At 47.7% G+C, this 16844-nt stretch overlaps 1 protein-coding gene across 1 annotated transcript in view; it reads right to left on the bottom strand.

Moving 5' to 3' along the window:
* The window catches only part of LOC121276250 (myosin-7B-like), a 212810-nt gene that overhangs the window by 145085 nt on the left and 50881 nt on the right, over positions 1–16844 (bottom strand). Inside the window, exons 14-16 of the mRNA XM_041184454.1 lie at positions 12951–13121; positions 8399–8578; positions 636–768 (exon numbers count right to left, since the gene is read on the bottom strand). Coding sequence (XP_041040388.1) covers positions 636–768; positions 8399–8578; positions 12951–13121 — 484 coding nt within the window. The remainder of the gene's footprint in view (positions 1–635; positions 769–8398; positions 8579–12950; positions 13122–16844) is intronic.

Genomic DNA, 16844 nt, shown 5'->3' with positions numbered 1-16844 from the left:
GGATATGAAACCAAAGCAGGTGGATAGAGTTAACATGCAGATCAGCCATTAACAACTTAATGGTGGAACAGACTCTAGTGACTGAGCGGCCTGTAACTGTTCCTGTGTTCCCGTCTTTGACAAGCCACCGCCTTCCTTCATCTCTTTAGCTATTTTTCACGTGTTTATGGAAGTTCCTGCAAAGCTACAACATCCTCTTGTGTTACCTGCTAGTTTATTTTCAGTGACCCCCCCCCACCCTTATCACCTCCTTACCATACTCTCTATATTGTGAGTATTATTCTCCCTAAGTTTGTCACATCCCTCCCTCGTAGTTTTGCTTGTGGGGTTCAAAGAAGACAAGGGACAGGAGGGGAGGGGTTTTGTTGGGGGACCAACACTGGCATGGACCAGTTGAGCCAAATATTTCTGTGCTGGACGTTCAAGTTAATTCTATGTAATTATCTTCACCTGAGAGAGATATATTTGTATGGTATTTAAACATCACACATTTGAAGATCCCTCCCTGCTGATCTGTTGAGTTGTTCACTAACATTTCTGCCCAGTTACTTTGCTCCAGATCCTTTATTTTGTGGAATTCTGTTAACTCTGATCACTCAGTGATAGGCGAGAGAGAGAGAGAATGCTGTATCCACCTGCATAGGCGCTGACATAATCCTGGTACAGCAGAGCCACTAGCTCATTAGAAGATTGCTGGAAAAGTTCCACCACCGTTTCGTTCAAGGGGTCCTTGTTCTTGTTTAGCCAGCCATTGAGATTGTACGGGACCTACAGAAGAGAGAAGCCATTGATTACAATTCATGTATTTCACATTGCAGCCTCTTTCTCAGAGAGCACTGTGGAGTTACATCTCTGTCCAGCCAAGACACAAGTGAGGGAAGACTCGTCTCTCCAGTGGCTGTTGGTGACTCAATCTCAGCCAGTTTCCAATGGACAATCACTGAACCAAACAGCTGGATAAGCAACCCTCACTCATGGAAATAAAAAATATCAAATGGCTGCAGGTGTAACTATCTAGGCCGGGATTTTCCAGCCCTGTTGTGGAGGGATCTGCTGTGGGAGATTCAGCGGCCAGCCAGAGGTCCTTGGACTCTCAGTGGAACCGGACAATCCCGGCAGCGGGCAGGAGTGGACAATCCTGCCCATAGCGTCTTACACAGCCAAAGGACATCCCAAGAAGTTTCACAGCCAATGAAATACTGACTATTATTCTGGAGGAAAAATGGCAGCCAATGTTTGCACTACAAACTCCCATGAACAATGAGATAAATGACAATTTTATTTTATTAAGGAGGCAACATTGACCAAGGCACCAGGTGTACTCAGAGAGAGAGAGACAATATTGTTATTGTCACTGGGCTAATCATTCAGAGACCCAGGGTAATGTTCTAGGGACCTGGGCTTGAGTCCCACCACAGCAGATGGTGAGATTTGAATGCAATAAATATCTGAAGTGAAAAGTCTTATGATGACTTTGATTTTAATGAAACTATTGTTGATTGTTGTAAAAACCCATCTGGTTCACTAGTGCCCTTTAGGGAATGAAATCCGCCCCCCTTACCTGGTCTGGCCTATATGTGACTCCAGGCTCACAGCAATATGGTTGACTCTTAAATGCTCTCTGAACAAGGGCAACTAGGGATGGGCAATAAACGCTGGCCCAGCCAGTGACCCCCACATCCCATTAACAAATAAAAAAACCTCCTCTCCTTTGAATAGTGCTGCTCAGATCCTTTCCATTAACCTGAAGGAGCAGATTGTTTAACATCCCATCCTCTGACAGTGGATCGTCAGCTTAGATTTTGTTTAGGAGTGTCTGAGGTGGGAATTGAACCCTTGATCCTCTACCTCAGAGATGCAAGCACCAGCACTGAGTCGCCGCTCACAAGTTGTGGTCTGAAGTTGGGCCTAGGGCACAACACAGCATTGAAATCATCATTTATTGAACTTGTGCCAGACTTGACCTGAAAGTATGAGATCTGCTGAGTCTGAAAAAACACCCCATTTTGTCTCTGAGATGCTGCACTTCGAATGATCAATCACCACCCGCCAAAGCCCAAGTCAACTAGCTGCAGATCATCCCCGCTGGGTAAGAGTTGTCTTCAGTCTCAAAAGTGCACAGGGAAATCCACTTTTGTGCTGTATTAACAACCAGGAAAATGTCCCTCTGGACATCAGCTTAGCTTGGATAGTCATTCTATTTCACTCTCAACTCTGAGCCAGAAGATTGTGGAATGAAGCCCAGGGCTCGAGCACAAAAATCAAGGCTGATACCCTGTGCGGGAACGCTGCACTGTCAGAGGCACCATCTTTCCAGATGAGATGTTAAACCCAGGCTCGACTGCTGTCTCAGGTGGGCATAAAAGACCCCTTGGCACTAACTCGAAGAAGAGCAGGGGAGTTCTCTCTGGTGTCCTGGCCAATGTTTATCCCTCAATCAACACAAGAACAGATTACCTGATCATGATCACATTGCTGCTTGTGAGAGCTTGCTGTATCCAAATTGGCTGCTATATTTCCTACATTACAACAGCGACTACACCTCAAAGTGCTGTATGCAGCAAGACCTGGATAATATTCAGGCTTGGGCTGATAAGTGGCAAATAACATTCACATCGCACAAGTACGAGACCATGACCATCTGCAACAAGAGAGAATCTAATCATCTCCCCTCGACATCCAACGGCATCACCATCGCTGAATCCTCCACGATCAACATCCTTCGGGTTACCATTGACCAGAACCTGAACTGAACCGGCCATATAAATACTGTGGCTACAAGAGCAGGTCAGAGGCTGGAAATTCTGTGGTGAGTAACTCACCTCCTTACTCCCCAAAGCCTGTTCATGATCTATAAGGCACAAGTCAGGAGTGTGATGGAATACTGTCCTGACTAACGGATCCACCACAGACCCGACCCACATTCGGACCAGGGACAAGCCAGGCTGTGTCATCACACCGACCCTCTTCTCGATCTTCCTTGCTGCAATGCTCCATCTCACCCTCAGCAAGCTCCCCGCTGGAGTGGAGATAAACGACAGAACACGTGGGAACCTGTTCAGCCTCCCTCGCCTGCAGGCCAAATCCAAGGTGCTCCCATTACTACAGTGTGTATTCCTGCCCGAATATCAGCAGGTCAGACAGTATGACTACATTTCCCTCCTTAGAACAATTGCTAAAGTGTAGCAAGCACTCAAAACACTGTGGAGCAAATGCACCTGTGGCTGTGATAAGACCTGTTAAGCACCTAGAGTGTTGTTGGAGCTGCACTCATCCAGGCAAGTGGGGAATGTTCCTTCTCTTCCTAGGCAGTGCCTCAGGGTCGAGGGTGACTTGCTTCCACACTAAAAATGAGTTCTCAGGTGACTGAAGAGTCCAATGTGTGACCCACAATCTCTGTCACAGGTGGGGCAGGTGGTGGTAGGGGGAATGGGTGGGTGCGATGCCCGGGGTGGGTGGGGTGTCTGGGGTGGGTGGGGTGCCCGGGGTGGGTGGGGTGGGTGGGGTGTCCAGGATGGGTGGGGTGTCCGGGATGGGTGGGGTGTCCGGGGTGGGTGGGGTGCCCGGGGTGGGTGGGGTGTCTGGGGTGGGTGGGGTGCCCGGGGTGGGTGGGGTGTCTGGGGTGGGTGGGGTGTCCGGGGTGGGTGGGCTGCCCGGGGTGGGTGGGGTGTCCGGGGTGGGTGGGGTGCCCGGGTGGGTGGGGTGTCCAGGGTGGGTGGGGTGTCTGGGGTGGGTGGGATGCCCAGGGTGGGTGGGGTGCCCGGGTTGGGGTGTCCGGGGTGCGTGGGGTGCCCGGGATGGGGTGCCCGGGGTGGGTGGGATGTCTGGGGTGGGTGGGGTGCCCGGGGTGGGTGGGGTGCCCGGGGTGGGTGGGGTGCCCGGGGTGGGTGAGGTGTCCGGGGTGGGTGGGGTGCCCGGGGTGGGTGAGGTGCCCGGGGTGGGTGGGGTGCCCGGGGTGGGTGGGGTGTCCGGGGTGGGTGGGGTGTCCGTGTTGCCATGCGCTCCTTTCACTGTTGACACTTGGCTTCAGCTGGTACTTGGTGATGCAACTGGTGATGCAGTTCTGGTCGCCTAACTACAGGAAGGATATCAGTAAGATTGAGAGAGTGCAGAGAAGATTTACTAGGATGTTGCCGGGTCTTCAAGAGTTGAGTCACAGGGAAAGATTAAACAGGTTAGGACTTTATTCCTTGGAGCGTAGAAGGATGAGGGGAGATTTGATACAAGTTTACAAAATTATGAGTGGTATAGACAGAGTAAATGTGAGTAGGCTCTTTCCTCTTAGATTAGGAGAAATAAACACGAGAGGACATGGCTTTAGGGTGAAAGGGGAAAGGTTTAGGGGGAACATTAGGGGGAACTTCTTCACTCAGAGAGATTGGTGAGAGTGCGGAACGAGCTGCCATCTGACATGGTAAATGTGGGCTCACTCTTAGGTTTAAAGAATAAATTGGATAGGTACATGGATGGGAGAGGTCTGGAGAGTTATGGACTGGGTGCAGGTCAATGGGACTAGCGGAATAATATTTCGGCACAGACTGGAAGGGCCGATTGGCCTGTTTTTCTGTGCTGTAATGTTCTATGTTCTATGGTTCTAACTCGAGGTGTTCAGCTCCTCCCCGGATGCTTTCCCTCCATTTCAGGTGGAATGGGCCAGGGATTCCCAGATGTCGGTGGGGATGTTGCACTTTTTCACGGAGGCTTTGAGGGTGTCCTTGAAGCGTTTCCTCTGCCCTCCTGGGGCTCGCTTGCCATGTCGAAGCTTCGAGTAGAGCGCGTGTTTTTACCGGAAGGTGATGGCGCAGTGATATTGTCACTGGACTAAAAACCCAGAGACCCTGGGTCAGGGTCCGGGAACCCCGGTTTGAATCCCACCATGGCAGATGGTGGAATTTGAATTTAATAAAAGATCTGGAATTAAGAGTCTAATGATGACCATGAAACCATTGTTGATTGTTGTAAAAAACCATCTGGTTTACTAATGTCCTTTAGGGAAGGAAATCTGTCATCCTTAGGTCTGGCCTACATGTTACTCCAGACCCACAGCAATGTGGTTGATTCTTAAATGCCCCCTGAGCGAGGGCATTTAGGGATGGGTAATAAATGCTGGCCTAGCCAGTGACACCCACATCCAATGAATAAAAAACAAATTGGCCCATTGAGTCTGCACTGGCTCTCCGAAAGAGAATTCCACCTGATCCCACTCCCCTGCCTTATCCCAGTAACCTTGTACATTCTCTCTTTTCAGGTAGCAATCCAATTCCCACTTGAATACCTCGATCGAACCTAACTTCACCACCCTCTCAGGAAGTTTGTTCCAGACTCCAACCACCCTCTGGGCGATAAGAGCGGGTGATACCCGCCCTCCTATGTGACTCCGAGACATGGACTATGTACAGGGGCCACCTCAAAACTCTGGGGAGGTACCACCCGCGCTGCCTCCACCAGATCCTGCAAACCCATTAGCAGGACAGGTGCACCAATGGCAGTGTTCTCACTCAGGCCAACATCCGCAGCATCGAAACATTGACCGAGCTCGATCAGCTCCGCCCGTCAGGCCACATCATCCTCATGCCTGACACGATAATCCCAGAACACGTGCTCTACTCGAAGCTTCAACATGGCAAGCAAGCCCCAGGAGGGCAGAGGAAACGCTTCAAGGACACCCTCAAAGCCTCCATGAAAAAGTGCCAGATCCCCACCGACATCTGGGAATCCCTGGCCCATTCCACCCGAAATGGAGGGAAAGCATCCGGGGAGGAGCTGAACACCTCGAGTCTCATCACCAAGGACCAGCTGAAGTCAAGCGTCAACAGCAAAAGGAGAGCGTGGCAACCCAGGCACCTCACCCACCCTGGGCATCCCACCCACCCCGGGCACCCCTCCCACCCCGGACACCCCACCCACCTTGGGCATCCCGCCCACCCATTCCCCCTACCACCACCTGCCCCACCTGTGACAGACATTGTGGGTCACACATTGGACTCTTCAGTCACCTGAGAACTCATTTTTAGTGTGGAAGCAAGTCACCCTCGACCCTGAGGCACTGCCTAGGAAGAGAAGGAACATTCCCCACTTGCCTGGATGAGTGCAGCTCCAACAACACTCTAGGTGCTTAACAGGTCTTATCACAGCCACAGGTGCATTTGCTCCACAGTGTTTTGAATGCTTGCTACACTTTAGCAATTGTTCTAAGGAGGGAAATGTAGTCATACTGTCTGACCTGCTGATATTCGGGCAGGAATACACACTGTAGTCAAGGGAGCACCTTGGATCTGGCCTGCAGGCGAGGGAGGCTGAACAGGTTCCCGCGTGTTCTGTGGTTTATCTCCACTCCAGCGGGGAGCTTGCTGAGGGTGAGATGGAGCATTGCAGCAAGGAAGATCGAGAAGAGGGTCGGTGTGATGACACAGCCTGGCTTGTCCCTGGTCTGAATGTGGATCGGGTCTGTGGTGGATCCGTTAGTCAGGAGAGAATTCTCAGGGAGATTAGTTTGATTTGCAAAAATTTTAATAAAAAGAAAAAAAATTTTTAACACGTGTCACATCAGCTGGGACATGTCAATGAACATTAATAAAAAACTTTATATGGTTTTTAAACACTTCTTGGGAAACCTCACCCCGCCCGTGGATGAGGTTTCATGATAAATGTGAAAGCTGTCTGGGCTCTTCGCCTGTCTCCCACCAACCTTAAGGTTGGATGGGCAGCTCAGTTAATAACTTTATAATTAGTTTTAAAATGGCCTTAACAGGCCTTTGAAAGTTCAGCAGGAGCACAGCCGACTCCGGCGCACGCCCGCCAAACTGAAGGTCTGAATGACGCACGGTGACATAGGGCCCGCACCTGCTTGCTGACTCGAAGATTCTGGCTCACGTATTCTTACACTCTGTTTCCTGTCTGCTCATTAATTCTCAATCCATGCCAATGTATTACCCCCAGTCACATGTGTTAATTTTACACACTAACCTCTTACATGGGGCTTTATCAAAAGCTTGCTGAAAATCCAAATACACCACATCCACTGATTCTCCTTTATCTATTCTACTAGTTATGTCCTCAAAAAGACTCCAGTAGGATTGCAAAACATGACTTCCCTTGTATAACATTTTACAAAGTGGAGTCAGGCTGGTTATGTCATTCAAGCATGACCTTGTAAGAGGCCCAGGGCAAAAGAACAAGGGAAAAGACACTGATGTCACCAAAAACCAATTAAATGGGCTAAAAACAGGTATTACCTTATGTGGCACAGGGCCTTAGCAAAAAAAATGGTTTAAAGAAAGAGTCCACGAACACATCTTTGCTGCAATGGGTGAGAGCGATTTGGTCAGTCACTTAGAAGTCACAGAGATAAAAACAAAAAAATTGCTGGAAATCCAAAACAAAAACAGAATTACCTGGAAAAACTCAGCAGGTCTGGCAGCATCGGCGGAGAAGAAAAGAGTTGACGTTTCAAGTCCTCATGACCCTTCGACTCGAAACGTCAACTCTATTCTTCTCCGCCGATGCTGCCTGACATGCTGAGTTTTTCCAGGTAATTCTGTTTTTGACTCAGAAATCACTCATGGAGAAGTCAGCAGATTAACCACCGAGGCGAACTCTGGCTTACAGGGAAGCTAAGCAACTGGTATTATCATGAGTATGCACCATTGCTTAGTCGTTTAATAAAGCAGCATCACCTTTGGGGGAACCTCATCCAAGTTGTGTGTCATTGGTATCCAGAGTAGGGACAAAAGAAGCTGTAGACCAGGAGGAGGATCTTACACGTACGAATATTTCAGTATTTGTGTCTGTGTGTGTGTGTGTGTGTGTGTGTGTGTGTGTGTGTGTGTATGTGTTTGTGTGTGTTTGTGTTTGTGTATGAGTGTGACTGTATGTGTAAGCAATTTTACTAAGAATGAGCGTGTGCACACAGGACATTATTGTAAGCACATTCTTCAATGAGTGTACATGTGAGTCAGAGATTGTGTGTGCATGTTTAAACGTGTGTGTGTGATTGTGATCTTCTGTGTAAGCAAGCTTATGTATGAATATTTGAAAGTATGTGCACGTTTGCGAGTGTGTGTTTAAGCACGAATGTTTATATGTGAGTGTGATTGTGTGTACGCATTTGTGTGTGTGTGTGTGTGTGCATGTGTCCATGTGTACATGGGTGTGTGAGTGTGTGTGTGTCTGCGTCTGAGTGTGTGCACGTATTTGTGTGTGTGCACATGTATGTGTGTGTGTGTCTGTGTATGCATTTTTTTGTGTGCGTGTGGGGTATACCCCCGATCACATTTCGACTTTTCACTCAGTGTTGGTCAAGCTCGGATTGCTTCACTCGACTGTCATGAAGCAACCCCATCACAGCTTGTCAGAATACGGGAGGCAGATTAGGGTCTGTGATACCAAAGTTACTCACCACTCCAGCGTAGTGCAAGATCTCAAAGTGCGATTCATATTTTCTCTTCTTATCAGGCTTTGGTTTAGCAAAGTTCAGTGACTTTCCCAGGAGATTACTGTGGAGTTTTGCATTGAAGGTTATGTCTGTGGCCTTCGGGAACATGCACTCCTCCTCCAGAATTGACAGGATTCCCAACGGCTGCAACAGTTAAACAGAAAAGGGAGAAAAGTAATAGATTGTCACTATCTAGTGGCGTCAATTCTAGGTGGTGAGGGGAGTGGATGGCAATTAGGGGGACAAATTCAGTGGTGAACAACAGTGCTAACCAGTCTCCGGCTGTGGGCAGTGTCCGAGGAAGGGCAGTGACCAGAAGCCAAGCAGTGCATGGCAGAAGGCAGTGTCCGAGAGTAGGCAGTGTCCATGTGCCAGGCAGTGGACAGAGACCAGCTTCCACCATTAGAAGGACCCAGGGCAGCAGACATGTGGGAATACCACCACCTGCAAGTTCCCCTCCGAGCCACTCACCTTCCTGACTGTGTCAACGATGTGAAACTCCCTCCCTAACAGCACGGTGGGTGTACCTACACCACATGGACTGCAGCGGTTCAAGAAGGCGGCTCACCACCACCTTCTCAAGAGGCAGCTAGGGATGGGCAACACGTGCTGACCCAGCCAGCGACGCCCACATCCCAGGAATGAATAAATTGAAAAAAAGCTAGATTATTTTGGACATAACTCTTTCCATTCTGCAATGAAGCTTTGTTCTGAAATAATGTTATCTTTCTGCTATACTTGCCTCAAAGTTTGGCATTTTATTCTAACATCCGGTGACTTGAGCACAGGGTTTGCGCTGACACTCCCCGTACAGGATTGTCGTTCTGAAGCTGCAATGTCCAGATTTCATGCCATTACTTCAAAGAAGTGCAGGGGAGTTAACCCCAGGGTCCTGATCCTAACCAACTTCACTGAAATGGGTTATCCAAGCCTTTTCACACTGCTGTTTGTGGGATCTTGCTGTGCGTGAATCGGCTGCCTCAGTTCTTACATTACAAACAGTGACCGCACTTTAAGAGTAATCCATCGGCTGGAGGCACTTTGGAACCTTCTGAAAGTGTGAAAAGCATGAGAGAAAGGCAGCTAGTTAAAAAAAACCCAGAAACCCAAATTCCTCTGACCCTTAAATAGTGCTGGGTCCCTTGTTTCTGGATTCTTTCTGTTTTTGTTATCAGATGCTCTGTCGGATCGGGGTAGGGTAGCTGGGATTGATGCCCAGTTGTTCAGGGTGCTGCGGGTAATTGGATTCACCAGTTTAACCAAAATGTGGCCTCTTCTCCCTCCCATTTCACCTGCACACAAGGCCCAGGTGTCCACCTACTCCAGGTGCAATGGTCCCACACAACACCCTCCCCAACAGGGCTGTCAACCCTCCAGGAATGTCCTAAAGTCACCAGGAATGAAAGAGTAATGTCCTGGACACTGGAGAACACCCAGGAGCAAAATCATAAGGACATGAGGAATAGGAGCAGGAGTGGAACACACGGCCCATTGAGCCTGCTCCGCTATTCAATACAATCACAGCTGATCTTCAGCATCAATTCCACTTTCCCAACCGCTCCTCATATCCCTTAGTTCCCTAAGAGACCAATAATCTGTCTATCGCAGCCTTAAATATATTCAATAATGCAGCATCCACATCTCCGGGATAGAGGATTCCAAAGATTCACAACCTTTTGAGTGAAGTAATTTCCCCTCATCTCAGTCCTAAATTATCTGACCCCTGACCTGAGACTGTGCCCCTGTGTTCTAGATTCCCCAGTTGGGGAACAAACTCGCACTGTCCAATCTGTCAAGCTCCTTCGCAACCTTGAATGTTTTAATGAGATCTCCTCTCATTCTTCTAGATTCCAGAGAATATATAGCCAATTCACTCAGCCTAATCATTAGGATAATCCCCTCTTCCCCAGGGGCCAATCTAGTGAGACTGCACCTTGAATGCAAGTTATGTCCTTCCTACAATACGGAGACCAAAGCTGCACACAGTACTCCAGATGTGACCATACCTAAAACCTGGACAGTTGTAGCAAGGCTTCTTTATTCTTGTAGGCCAATCCCTCACAATAAAGGCGAACATGCCGGTTGTCTCCCTAACTATTTGATGTTCTTATTTTTCAATCATTCACTGGATGTGGGCTTCGCTGGCTGGGCCAGCATTTATTGCCCATCCCTAGTTGCCCTTGAGAAGGTGGTGGGTGAGCTGCCTTCTTGAATCGCTGCAGTCCATGTGGTGGAGATACACCTACAGTACTATTATGAAGGGAGTTCCAGGATTTTGACCCAGTGACAGTGAATTAACCAGCGTAGTAACTTTTTTGTGCTTCATGTACCAGGACACCCAGATCCCTCTGTACCACTGCAGTCTCTCCATTTAAATAATATTCTGCTTTTCTATTCTTCCCACCGGAGTGGGTAACCTCACATTTTCCCACATTACATTGCATCTCCCAAATCTGCCATCTGCCACTCACTTAACTTATCTATGTCCCTTTGCAAACTCTTTGTGTCCTCCCCACAACTTACTTTTCTGCCTATCATTGTGTCATTAGAAAATTTACAAACCATACATTCATCCAAATCATGGATATAAATAGCAAATAGTCAAAGCACCAGCGCTGATCCCCACAGCACCCCACTCAGTACAGCAGGGGCATTAGAGAACCCCACTCAGTACAGCAGGGGCAATAGAGAACCCCGCTCAGTACAGCAGGAGCATTAGAGAACCCCACTCAGTACAGCAGGAGCATTGGATAACCCCACTCAGTACAGCAGGAGCATTAGAGAACCCCACTCAGTACAGCAGGAGCATTAGAGAACCCCACTCAGTACAGCAGGAGCATTAGAGAACCCCACTCAGTACAGCAGGAGCATTAGAGAACCCCACTCAGTACAGCAGGAGCATTAGAGAACCCCATTCAGTACAGCAGGAGCATTAGATAACCCCACTCAGTACAGCAGGAGCATTAGAGAACCCCACTCAGTACAGCAGGAGCATTAGAGAACCCCACTCAGTACAGCAGGAGCATTAGAGACCCCCACTCAGTACAGCAGGAGCATTAGAGAACCCCACTCAGTACAGCAGGAGCATTAGAGAACCCCACTCAGTACAGCAGGAGCATTAGAGACGCCCACTCAGTACAGCAGGAGCATTAGAGAACCCCACTCAGTACAGCAGGAGCATTAGAGAACCCCACTCAGTACAGCAGGAGCATTAGAGAACCCCACTCAGTACAGCAGGAGCATTAGAGAACCCCACTCAGTACAGCAGGAGCATTAGAGAACCCCACTCAGTACAGCAGGAGCATTAGAGAACCCCACTCAGTACAGCAGGAGCATTAGAGAACCCCACTCAGTACAGCAGGAGCATTAGAGAACCCCACTCAGTACAGCAGGAGCATTAGAGAAACCCACTCAGTACAGCAGGAGCATTAGAGAACCCCACTCAGTACAGCAGGAGCATTAGAGACGCCCACTCAGTACAGCAGGAGCATTAGAGAACCCCACTCAGTACAGCAGGAGCATTAGAGACGCCCACTCAGTACAGCAGGAGCATTAGAGAACCCCACTCAGTACAGCAGGAGCATTAGATAACCCCGCTCAGTACAGCAGGAGCATTAGAGAACCCCACTCAGTACAGCAGGAGCATTAGAGAGCCCCACTCAGTACAGCAGGAGCATTAGAGAACCCCACTCAGTACTGCAGGAGCATTAGAGAACCCCACTCAGTACAGCAGGAGCATTAGAGACCCCCACTCAGTACAGCAGGAGCATTAGAGAACCCCACTCAGTACAGCAGGAGCATTAGATAACCCCACTCAGTACAGCAGGAGCATTAGAGAACCCCACTCAGTACAGCAGGAGCATTAGATAACCCCACTCAGTACAGCAGGAGCATTAGAGAACCCCACTCAGTACAGCAGGAGCATTAGAGAACCCCACTCAGTACAGCAGGAGCATTAGAGAACCCCACTCAGTACAGCAGGAGCATTAGAGAACCCCACTCAGTACAGCAGGAGCATTAGAGAACCCCACTCAGTACAGCAGGAGCATTAGAGAACCCCACTCAGTACAGCAGGAGCATTAGAGAAGTGTGGATCTTGTATTGTCTTTCAACACTTCTGCTTATTAGTTTGAGGAATATTGGAGGTGGGCGGATATTTTACCAGCTGGGAAATTTGGAGGTTATGTGATAAAACCTCCAGGAACATGTCCACTCACAAGCGGCAACCTTACTCCCTAGAGGGGGAATCCCAGGGCAGGAGATAGGGACCGGAGATGCGGAATTACATCCCTCTGATTTACTGAGGAAGACTTCTCATGTGACACTGGCTGTATCCGGACTGTGGTTTTTCCGGCATTCCCAATGCTCACATTCTCAGCCGCTCACAAGCTGCACCTTGCAGACTGACTGTTTTAGCCCAATTTGAATCTGATTATTGTCTAACTGCAGCTCTGGTGGGGGACATCTCCAGAAGGCCGTGCTACACCACAGACGCCGCACCGGCTGGGCCACACACCTTCTCGATGAGGTCAATGCAAGCCTGCAAATCCAGGCCGAAGTCAACAAAAGTCCACTCGATGCCCTGCATCTTGTACTCTTCCTGTTCCAGCACGAACATGTGATGGTTGAAGAACTGCTGCAGCTTCTCATTGGTGAAGTTAATACACAGCTGTTCAAAGCTGTTGAGCTGGAGAAAGAGGAAGGAGCTGTTAGTTAAGGTGCCTTGCCCAGAGAGCCCACCAAAAGCCAAACAGGCCAGTGATTTATGGTTCACATTTGGTGCCGTCTGACCACTGCAGCTGTGCCATACTTCATGATGAAAGCCATTCAGCCCATTGTATTACATCCATCCAGAACAACCCTACGCTCCCCCCCCCACCCCAATGGCTGCATCTAATTGAGGCCTAAATGATTCCAGGATTTCTGCCTCCACTGTTCTGCCAGTCTCTGCATGCTGGAAAACATCCTGCTACTGATTCTAGAGATGTCATCTACGAGCTTGAACTTGTTTATTCTGGATTAACTTTCTCCATACTATTAAAGATAGACTTCACCTCTACACCATCAGCTCCCCATATCCCTCTTTTCCAGGCCCAAACCTGAGTTTCTCCAGTCTTTCCTCATAATAACTTTTTCTCTGCAGTGCACACAGCCATAGCTCTCATTAGATCATAAGAAATAGGAGCAACAGTAGGCCCCTACTGCTATTGCCGCCCACCCCCCCCCCCCCCACCGAGACTGCTCCCCCATTCAATACAATCATGGCTAACCTGATAAGTGGCCTTAACGCCACTTTCCTATCTGCCCCCCCATAACCCTTGACTCCCTTGTCAACCAAAATCTGTCTAACTCAGCCTTGAATATATTCGGTGACCCAGCCTCCACTGATCTCTGGGGAAGAGAATTCCAAAGACTAACCACCCTCCGAGGGAAGAAATTTCTCCTCATCTCAGTCTTATATGGGTGACCCCTTATAAACTGTGTCCCCCAGATCTAATCCCTTACAATGGGAAACATCCTCTCAGCTTCTACCCTAGCAAGACCCCTCAGAATCATATATGTTTCAATGAGATCACCCCTCATTCTTCTATAATCCAATGAATATAGGTCCAAGTTGTTCAGTCTCTCCTCTTCATCCCAGGAATTAGCCTAGTGAACCTTCTCTGAACTGCTTTTCAAGCAAGTGTAACCCAAGTGACCAAAACTGTTTTTTAATTCATTTATTCTCTCATGGGATGTGGGTGTCACTGGTAAGACCAGCATTTGTTGCCTATCTCTAATTGCCCTTGAACTGAGTGACTTGCTTGGCCATTTCAGAGGGCAGTTAAGAGTCAACCATGTTGTTGTGGGTCTGGAGCCACATGTAGGCCAGACCGGGTAAGGATGGCAGATTTCCTTCCCTAAAGGACATCAGTGAACAAGATGGATTTTTACAACAATTGAGGATAGTTGTCATGGTCACCATTACTGGGACTAGCTTTCAATTCCAGATTTTATTAACTCAATTTAAACTTGACCAGCTACTGCAGTGGGATTTGAACTGTGTCTAAAGAGCATTAGCCTGGGCTGTGGGATTACTAGCCCAGTGACATTACCACTACACCACTGTGGCCCCTAAGAGAACACGGGCCTCAAGGTATGATGTCACCAATGCCCTATACAGTTATAGTAAGACTTCCCTATTTTTATATTCCATCCCTCTTGCAATAAAATCTATTCCATTTGCCTTCCTAATCACTTGCTGTACCTCCATGCTAATTTTTTGTTATTCATGCACAGGGACACCCAGACCCCTCTGTGCCTCAGAGTTTTGCAGTGTCCCTTATTTAAATAATATTTCTATTAATATTTCTATTCTTCCTGCCAAAGTGGACAAGTTCACATTTCCCCGCATTATACTCCATCTGCCAAACTTTTGCCCACTCACTTAACCTGTCTATATCCCTTTGCAGGCTCTTTGAGTCTTCCTCACAACTTACTTTCCCACATATCTTTGTATCACCAGCTAATTTTGGTTACAATGTACTCGATCCATTTATCCAAAGTGTAAATATAGATTGTAAACAGTTGAGGCCCCAGCACTGATCCCTGTGATACTAGTTTCAGTTTGCCAACCTCATAGTTACCCCATTAGTTTGTCAACACCCTATCCATGCTAATACATCTCCAAGAGCTCTTATTTTGTGATGTAACTTTTATGTGGCACCTTATCGAATGTCTTTTGGAAATCCAAATACACTACATCTACTGGTTCCCCTTTATCCACCCTGCTTGTTAAATCCTCCAAGAAGTCTCATAAAATTGTCAAACATTATTCCCCTTTCACAACACAACGTTGACTCTGCCTGATTGTATTACGATTTTCTAAATGTCCTACTAGGACCTCTTTAATAGTGGATTCTACCATTTTCCCAATGGCAGATGTTAGGTTAACTGGCGTACAGTTTCCTGTTTCTTGTCTCCCTTCTTTCTTGAATAAAGGTGACCAGAACTGGTCATAGTGCTCCAGGTGTGATCTGGCCTGAGTAATGTGGAATATACATAAGAATATAAGAAATAGGAGCAGGAGTAGGCCATTCGGCCCCTCAAGCCTGCCCTGCCATTCAATGAGATCAAGGCTGATCTTCCCCAGGCCTCAACTCCTCTTTCGTGCCAGCTCCTCATAGCCCTCAACTCCCTGATATTTCAAAAATCTATCAACATCCTCTTCAAATACCTTCAGTGATCTAGACTCCACAACTCTCTGGGGCAGAGAATCCCAGGCATTCACTACCCTCTGAGAGAAGAAATACCTTCGCATCTCAGTTTTAAATGAGTGTCCCTTTACTCTGTAACTATGTCCCCTAGTTTGAGATTCCCACACTAGTGGAAACATCTTCTCAACATCTACACTGTCAATTCCCCTCGGAATCCTGTACGTTTCAATAAGATTACCCCTCATTCTTCTAAACTCTAATGAATAAAGGCCTAACCTGTTTAGCTGTTCTTGAATAATCAACCCTTCATCCCAGGAATCAGCTGAGTGAATCTCTTTTGAACTGCCTCCAGTGCCTGTGTATTCTTTCTTAAATATGGGGACCAAAACAGTACACAGTGCTCCTGGTGCGGCCTCACCAACACTCTGTACAGTTGTAACAACACTTCCCTATTTTTAAACTCCAATCCCCTAGCAATACAGACCAAAATTCCATTTGCCTTCTTAATTACTAGCTGCACCTGCATGCTAACCTTGTGTTTCATGCACAAGAACACCTGGATCCCTCTGTGCTGCACTTTTTTGGAGTCTCTCCATTTAAATAATAGTCTGCCTTTTGATTCTTCCTACCAAAGTTCATGACCTCACAATTTCCTACATTAAATTCCATCTACCAAGTTTTTGCCCACTCACTCAACCTATATCCCCTTGCAGATTCCTTATGTCCTCATCACAACACGACTTCCCACCTAGTTTTGTATCATTAGCAAATTTGGATACATTTCACTCTGCCCCCTCCTCCAAGTCATTAATATAGATAGTAAATCATTGAGGCCCTAGGACTGGTCCTTGTGGCACTCCACTAGTCACATTTCTCCAACCTGAAAAAGACCCATTAATCTTGACTTTCTGTCTTCTCTGTGTTAACCAATCCTCAATCCATGCTAATACATTACCCCCAATACCGTGAGTTCTTGGCTCGTGCAATAACTTTTTATGCGGCACCTTTTCAAATGCCTTCTGGAAACCCAAATACACCACATCTACCGGTTCCCCTTTATTAACTCTGCTTGTTATATCCTCAAAGAATGCTAGCAAATTTGTCAAACATGATTTCTCTTTCACAAAACTATGTTGACTGTTTGATTGAGTTAAGCTTTTCTAAATGTCCTGCTATTTCTTCCTTAATAATAGATTCTAGCAGATGTTAGGCTG

The sequence above is a fragment of the Carcharodon carcharias genome, chromosome 3 (assembly GCF_017639515.1).
Source record: "Carcharodon carcharias isolate sCarCar2 chromosome 3, sCarCar2.pri, whole genome shotgun sequence".
Lineage (NCBI taxonomy): Eukaryota > Metazoa > Chordata > Chondrichthyes > Lamniformes > Lamnidae > Carcharodon > Carcharodon carcharias.
This window is presented reverse-complemented; position numbering and strand designations above follow the sequence as displayed.